The sequence below is a fragment of the Convolutriloba macropyga genome, chromosome 1, assembly GCF_964194025.1.
Source record: "Convolutriloba macropyga chromosome 1, txConMacr16.3, whole genome shotgun sequence".
NCBI lineage: Eukaryota > Metazoa > Xenacoelomorpha > Acoela > Convolutidae > Convolutriloba > Convolutriloba macropyga.
Window position 1 is genome coordinate 40,806,040 of NC_134468.1, and position 8,157 is coordinate 40,814,196.

The 8,157-nt window shown below is 36.9% G+C and overlaps 1 protein-coding gene across 1 annotated transcript; it reads left to right on the top strand.

The window, feature by feature from the left end:
• The first annotated feature begins 5,232 nt into the window (after positions 1–5,232).
• On the top strand, positions 5,233–7,844 carry LOC142348960 (neuronal acetylcholine receptor subunit beta-3-like). Its single transcript, XM_075400400.1, has 2 exons — positions 5,233–5,969; positions 6,432–7,844. The coding sequence occupies exons 1-2, from the start codon at positions 5,493–5,495 to the stop codon at positions 7,329–7,331; spliced, it is 1,377 nt and encodes a 458-aa protein (XP_075256515.1). The 5' UTR covers positions 5,233–5,492; the 3' UTR covers positions 7,332–7,844.
• The last annotated feature ends 313 nt before the right edge of the window (positions 7,845–8,157 follow it).

The window sequence follows — 8,157 nt, forward strand, 5'->3', positions numbered from 1 at the left end:
CGCTGGTAGGGTCGTCTGGTATTTTTGATGTAGCGGCTTGAATTTGACCTCCTTTGTCAATTTGCGCTCTTGCTGAGGTGTAATGTTACTCGCTTTTCCTTTGGATTTTGGTCATGTTAATGAAATATGCTCAAAATGTTCAGTTTTAGTCTGACTGGTTTGTAGCAATCATATCGGTGGAGGGATTTTGTTCTGGAAATTTGCTTGAGGTACCCAATTTTTTGAGGAATTTAGCCAAATTGCTTTTGAGCTGTAATTTGATGTTGCGTAAAAAAAATCCCATTGCGTGATTCTACTACTATATGGCTTGTTGGAGTGATGCTACTTCATTATAGAAGGTAGGGAGCGGGGACCTGTTATGGTTCTAAATTTTTGACCATGCTGATGATATTTGCAGTGCTCAGTGGCCCAAATGACTCCGAATAATTCCACTTCGTTTACACTGTATCTTTTTTTGACGGAATGTAAGAAAAAACAGGTTGTGAAAACCTTTGTTTTCCACCCTACGTGGTACAGTTGTTTTAGAGTGGCACCTAGCCTTCTTGTGTTACACTAGTTCCAAGGTCAGGGTTATAATGTCTATTTTCAACTGCTTCTACAATTTTAGTCTTTATTTCTTCAAAATGTATTGCATGATTATAATTCCATTAGAATTTTTTGGATTTTGTCTTCAACGATGGTCTGAGTGGGTGTTATAGTTTTCTAAATTAGGTATGGATTTTCTTAGATGGTGGACTGAATCAAGAACAGATCTCAGCTTTTTCAGAGTTTTGAAGGGTTTTAAATTTAAGATTGCTCTTGTTTTTGAATCAAGTGGTTTTAGCCCGCTTTTCGTATATTTGTAACCAAGCCACTTGATCTCGTCTTTTGCAAATTGGCATTTTGATAGATTAAATGGCAAATTTTTCCCGTCTAACTTGGTGAGGTTTTTACTGACAAATATCATGTGTTCATCTATTGTTCCGCATTTCACAATCAGTATTTCATCGGAAAAAAACAATACATGTTTGTTATTCCTATTGGAGATGTGTCAATTGCCTTTTGAAGTTCGGCCGGTTTGTTTGTGAGTTCATAGAATCTGGTGTTGAAGAAATACGTGCCAGTCATGTTGCCGCTTAGGACGTTAAAATTGCAGTGGCGTGCTGTTTTGGGGATGTGAATTGAGCTGACTATAAGCGTATTTCCATACTATCGTCGTGAACATTGAGTCGTTTTGCCCCGCGTTTACTCTGAATTATGTAAATTGTTTGAATCAGACTCTCTAAATTTGGCATCTTTTATTTATTTTTAAGAATTGAATTGTTCTTTAGTTTCAAATTGAGTGCTAGTTTAACAGAGCCGTCCTTTTTATTTTTATGACAATTTTTGAAATGAAAATTTTGTCAGAACACGATTAAAGTTTTTCAATATGTCCTGGTTCTAATAGGTTTTCCAACCATTTCTTATCTTTTTCTTGAATAATTATAGGAACACTTCAGTTTTTTTGTTGACAAGTTTGACCGTTTTTGTGCAAATATGATTTTACAGTGTGGTTGTTCGACTTACGAAGTCATGAAATTTCTTCAGCAATTTGTAGTTTTATCGGGTTTGGTGTGTTGATGCCATTTTTTTCTCTTTGTGAGTTGTTGTGGTTTAATGTAAATTCCAACGCTTCAATCAAATTTCTTGCAATCAGTGTTTGTATTTCACTTTTTGCAATTTTGAAATGTGAGTTTTTGGTACTCGATTTTTTTACTTTCCATTGTTGCTTTTGCTGTTCCGAGGGTTTTTACTGGCTCGTTTGAGAAACTGTTGGTTTTTATCACTTTTCTGGTAACCATTTTGTTTCCATGCAGTTATCTATGATCGAGAGTACGAGATCTTTTTTGACTATTGAGCAGATACTTCCTGAGTTGACTAGTGTTACTTGTTTACTTCCACTCAAGAACTTTTTGTTGTTTTTCGTTTGACATCTTTGTCACACAGTTCTCATCTGATTAGCTGTAGTCTGTATTGCTGTTTGTGTTTCAGTTCTGCAAAATATTTGCTGTTTTTTTGTCATTTTCGTTGTCGATTTCAAAACTCTGTTAGTTTTAGTTAATACTATTTTGCTTCGGTTTTTGGCTTGCTATCGCAAAATGGTTACTTTATGCCGGAAATATTGCAATTTTTCCCAATGCAACACAGTTTTGGTTGTTATTTTGGTGCCACGCTGGTTCACAATTGCGACATTGATTTCAAATATTTCGGATATCTAAACTCGCATTCAGTTGTTGTTGGCGATTCGCGGGGCGACAGCCAGCAGTATTTTGGACTTTTTTCACTGTTAGTGGAGTAGTGTTGTTTATTCTCGTTGGGTTAAGTACTACCATTTCCATATTGATTGCCCTTTGGATTGCTTGACTTGGTTCTGTGGTTTTGAAGATCAAATGGCGTGATGTTTCAACATCCGGCAAGTTTGTGATAATATGTGCCTAATTATTGTCTACTCCCAGTCTTTCAAACTCCAATTGGCCGTTAACTTTATGTGCCTTCTGTAGAATTGCTATACAAATTCTCTTTCTTCCGTTTTCGCAAAAACAATAGAAGCGTAATAAAGGTGATTTTGCGGGGCCTCACGAATGCTGCTTTTATGATGGTCCAGAGGTCGAACTTCGACAATTCGTTTTTTACACCGTGTGGTTCCCTGCTGTTTAAAAAGCACTTTCTCTCGGTACTGATGGTAAGATACAGTAGGGAAACGCACTTTTTTTCACTTTTGGTCACAAAGATTCCATGGGCGTTCGCAACATAATATTCTTGCGTGTTGTTTTCTGACACTTCAACTCCAACGAGAGTTTTGGCCGCGAGTATCGTGATTTTCGTTCCCGTTCTGTCATCTCGGTTGGATGACAGGGTCATGAATTGGCTTTTTGTATAGTAAAATGATCACTCTGATGGTAGGATTACTGTAGTTTGCTTTGGATTGAGTAGTACGTCTAGATTGACGCCTTCTTTGGCCAATATTGCGAGTATTCCTTGTAATTTTCACTTTCAGCGTAGCGGTGGCTCTGATGGGGCTTTTTCCAAAGGTGTTCAATTGCCGGACAGGTTTTTAGGGATCCTTTTGACTGCGTTATATCGTACGCGCTTACCATACGAGATTAAATTGTGGTGATTCGCGGAGCGAATTGAATGAATTAGATTGGAATGCTGCATCGCTGATTGATTCCCGCTCATTATCATTTGTGAACGTATCGCCATTCGCGGGGCAATTGAGCTCGCTTATTAAAAGATTGTAACCACCTGGCTATTGGAAAATATGACTTGGAGGAAGTAATTGCAACTGATTAATATGACAGTTCTGATGTGACAGAATAACTTAGCAGCAGTCTCAAGATTCGACAAAAAACTTGAAAAGAGTATTAAATCGAAAGTGATTACATCACGGTATGAACAGAAGTATGGACAGACTCAAATGAAGAAGGTATTAAGAAATGAACACGTAGGAGTTGAAACATCACAGACATTAACAAGATATGAATAGAGGGCAAATCGAACTAGAACTATAAATGGGATTTACCAATTGAAATAATAGGTTAGCAACGGAATGAGGGAAAAGAAAGATAACGTTGGTACCTGTGCACGACAGAGATCTTCTTCAAAACAAAGTTTTTAATTTCGTTTTTGCTCCTTGCGATAGAAAGTTTTGAGTGGACTAAAGGAAACCTTAGGCTCACCCTTTTTGTATATCTTGAATGAAGAGAAAAAAAATAACAACTTCTGAAACTGTTTGGCTCGGAAACATATTCGAGACCCAAACAACTGAACTGAAATTATTTCTCACGAAAACTTCTTTTTGCCTAAATCTTAAAAAAATTTGAAATGTACCATTTGTAAACCAAAAAGAAAACAACAAAAAAATAAGGTCTTCATTTAAAATTTTTTCCGAAATATTTTGCCGTCAAGTGAAACTGTCTAAAACTTACATCTAAATCTGATATAAATTTCTATACTTGAAAACATGCTGCAATTTTATAACGTAATGAATTTGAACGGCTGATAAGAGTTAAGATGAACTAAACCAAATTGCTGAGAACCATAGTTTTTGAATATTATTTTTTTCTTTAGTTTCGAATCGTTCTAATACTAAAAGCAACAAAAATGGAATCCGCTCTTGAAGCTACTCTAATGTGTTCGTTAGACAGGTTTTTTTGTATATAACCTGTTACATATCCCATCTTTTTCAAATACAACGCTAAACCTATTTGGAACGTGAAGAGGCCAGAATTTTTTAAAAATATTATCTTAGTTTTTCATCGAAAAAATGAGGATATTTTCTAAACAGTTAGATCATTTTTCAAGACCTCTCAGTGATTTCACTCCTTCTTTATAAGGACTCCATAGTAGCATAATGTTCCCTGGTCCAGACAGGATGATAATCTTCCAAGATCCTGCAAGATTCTTGCAAAATACTGTTAAACTTGAAAGATCTTGCAAGAAGATATTAATATTGCAATGAAATCTTGCAAAATATTGCAGAAAAATCTGGCAATATTATGCATAATCTTGCAAGATCTTGCAAGATTCTTGCAAGATAAAAATCCTGAATGGACTAGAATTTCCCTCCGCTAAATATTATTGATGGTTGGAACGATAATAGATTAGAGATAAGAACTTTTCTCTGATTGCTAATTTCATTTTTATTGATTCCCCGAAAATTCAAAGGTATCACAGCACCGCAATGAAATTTTTCATATAAAGCAAGTACTGAACATATTTTTTATTTTGCAATTTATTTTACAAAAGATTTATTTGTCGTTTCAATTCGATTAACTTAGACTGGAAGGGTGGGGGGAGTGGCAATCAGAAAAGGTCCGGGCTTGGACTCAAGACCAAAGAGGAGATATCATTAAAATTCAATTTTTTTTATGAATATATGCCAACTGATCAAGAATTGGCATCTAGTCGAACTCAGAGGCCCTTTTTAGAGGTCGGCTGTCAACTCTTTTGTGAACTCAAATTGCACTTTGATTTTACTTTTGATCTGTTAGCGGTAATTGTATCTCTTCAACTTACCTCTTAAAGAGCAACATAAAACTCAGATAGCAAGTTTATTCAGGCAGCTATTACATCAATTATGCATCCTAAGTCAACATCAAAATAACCACACCTGTAGTTTCCTATGACAACACGCAATCAGCGTTTATTGAAATCGGTCAAAGACGATAACAAAAAGAATTCAGCTAATAGATGTCATTTTTTGGTTTTAGCTTGTTCAAATTAGTTGCAGCTTGTGGATTGTCTAAAAATTTGATAAAGATCACAGCAAACAATTAACTTTCTATCTTTTCAATTGTCCCATTGTGGATTTTTTAATATCGCTTTAAAATGAGAGCTCAGTTAGAAGTTTAGATTTTTCCGGATTTTCAAATAGTTTTAGAGGTCAAGTTCTGGAGGAAATTCAATTTTTAAATTTTTAGTTGATATATACAATAGAAAATTTATTCTGGTTATAAAAATGATCAATTAAAATGATAGCGTTCAAATTGTTAGTGATAATTTGCATTGGTTATCTCGGGGTTCGCGCCTTCAGAAGTAAAAGTGAAGAGCAGCAATTTATAGACACCCTGGTTAACAATGCCACCTTGTACTCTCCACACTCCAACATGCGAAACGGATCCGTCTATCTCTTCATGGACGTGTGGCAACTCCTGGGAATCGACCAGAAGGAGGGAACAGTCCAGTTGAAGCTCTGGATCTACGTGACGTACTATTTACCCCACCTGGCTTGGAACCCGGTTGACTTTGGAGGTCTGGAGATCGTGACGTTGCCTGCAGACACTGTGTGGACTCCTGACTTGATCTTTTACGATGCGACAGAGTTGCAATTCAATGCCTATGAGCGGCAAATGATTCACTACTCAGGGATGATAGTTCCCACCACTACTTTGGCAACTATGAAACTCACTTGTCAGCAGCAAGTCAAATACTTCCCCTTTGATACACAGGTAACAAGTTTATGTTTGTTTTTCCCTCTCCTTCTCAGGTAGGTGTTTTTTTTCAAAGAATGTAGATTCTTATAAGCCCATTTTCCCATTGAAAAGTTCAAATTTCTTCCATTTTTCCACCTCAAACAATACTTTCTGCTCATTGTATACAATTTTCTCCGTTGAAAAGGTTAAAATTTTTGAGTTAAGAAAACTTTTGTCACCTATTTTGATGACATAATTCTTAACTTTCTTTATCTTAGTAGTTAGGGTTAAGCCCAATGAAACTCGACAGCAGCAAAAGTACAGTCGAAGTAAATAAATATTAGAAACCTTTGCGCATATGAAAACTTTTTTAGCCTCTCGTGATAAGATGAAGCATTGGGATAAACGGAAGCATAAAATTAAACAAGGTCGCGCGTGAAAAAATAATATTTCTCGGTCCACTCTGAGTTGTTAATGCATATTGAATGTTGTGTATAGACATGCAAATTCACAGTGGGCCAATGGATGAACACACAGAAGATGTACCGAATGGGTGCGGATACAAACTATGACACTTTCGGCCAAATGGACCTCACTGAGTTCAAGCAAGGCGGCCAGTTCGAACTCTTGGAACCCGTAACCTTCGCATTTTCTAACCGGACATTCAAAAACTACACTGGACTCTTCGACTACGACCTGATCGTGTACGAGTTCCGCTTCCAGCGACAGTCCAAGTTCTACGTCACCGTCATTTTGGTTCCCTGCATACTTCTAGAGATCCTGTCAATTTTCCCGATGTTGCTTCCGGTCGAAAGCGGTGAAAAGATATCACTCAGCGTGACTCTGCTTCTTTCGCAAGTTGTGCAGCTTTTGGTCCTGTCAGATATTTTGCCTCCGAGCACGAGCGAAGATTTCCCAATAATTGGTTCACTGGTGGTGTTCATGATAATAATGGTGTCGCTGACAGTTGTGGTTTCGGTCGGAGCCGCGGTGTTGTATTATTACCCTGAAAGCAAACCCGTTCCTAAATTTTTGCTGTATGTGATTCAAAGCCGGCTCATGGATTGGCTGTTTCTTGAGCGAATGCCGTCCGAGGAAAAAACTGCCAAAGTGGGACCTCCGGATGGGTATGATAAAAATGGGGCAACTAATGATGGCAAGGAGAAAATGGGCTTGGAGAAACTGTTCATGAAACGAAATATGGAAGAAAAAGTGGCCGAGAAACAATCAGAGGCAGCTGAGAAGACGGAAGAGGAGGAGGAACTGGAATCAAAGATAGACACCAATGGCTGGCGACTTCTGGCTAACTTGTTGGACCAGATCTTTGCCATAGGCTATACTATAGCTCTCCTTGTTGGCTCATTGTACTACTTTTGCGAAGCTAAATACGGGGCTTGAGATTAATCTTCGACGAAAAAGGATCATGAAGCAAAGATAGTGCTCAGTGAAACAAGACATGAAATATGTTGCAAACATTTTGAGAAGCTTCTTGGTAAGAAGACGTAAGCATACATACGGTCTTGCAAGACTTCTTCATTTGTCCCAAAATATTTGGTATTTTTAGACCTAGACCTTATCAAGATATACCAAGATATCAAGATTTGGCTTAACAGGATCTTGCTAAGATGCATAACGTCTAAAAACAGATGTTTTCATGTCAGGTCGTTTCACTGACTACACAAAACTGATGGGGCTTATAAATAATCTGAGTTTGGACGTTGTCAATTTTTCGAAATCTGTTTTTCTAATCACATGTGTGGAAGATTTTCACTACATTTTGGACAAATAAGAGCTTTATACCCGCACAGCTGTGTAACCAATTTTATTGCAATAGCTTTTATTTTAGTGGTTTCTCAAATTATATGTTCATAAAATTTTCTTGCAATAAAAATATATTTAATGTAATAAATATTTTCCTTTTGTAGCACGAATTCTGATGTTACTAGAGAAAGTATGTATGACTACTCTTGCAGACAATCGATATAACGATTTGGAAAAAATCTATGCGATAGTAAAAAGAAAAGTGGGGACAAAACCTGGTTATTCGGATAGTAAAATTTGGATCCTTTTATGCGATGTTCCTTGTTGCTCAAGCGTAACGTAAATTTTATTTTTTGTTTTAGCACTTATCAACACATGTAATCATCGAGGCTCCGGAGTTTCGTTTTACTACTCTTGCACGGTTTCATCAAAAAGATTTTTTCTAGGAAAATAGTCCATAGCC

Coding starts and splice junctions, on each gene's coding strand:
- LOC142348960 (XM_075400400.1), top strand. CDS start 5,493: ATGATAGCGTTCAAATTGTTAGTGATAATTTGCATTGGTTATCTCGGG. Junction 5,970..6,431: donor ACTTCCCCTTTGATACACAG/GTAACAAGTTTA, acceptor TGTTGTGTATAG/ACATGCAAATTCACAGTGGG.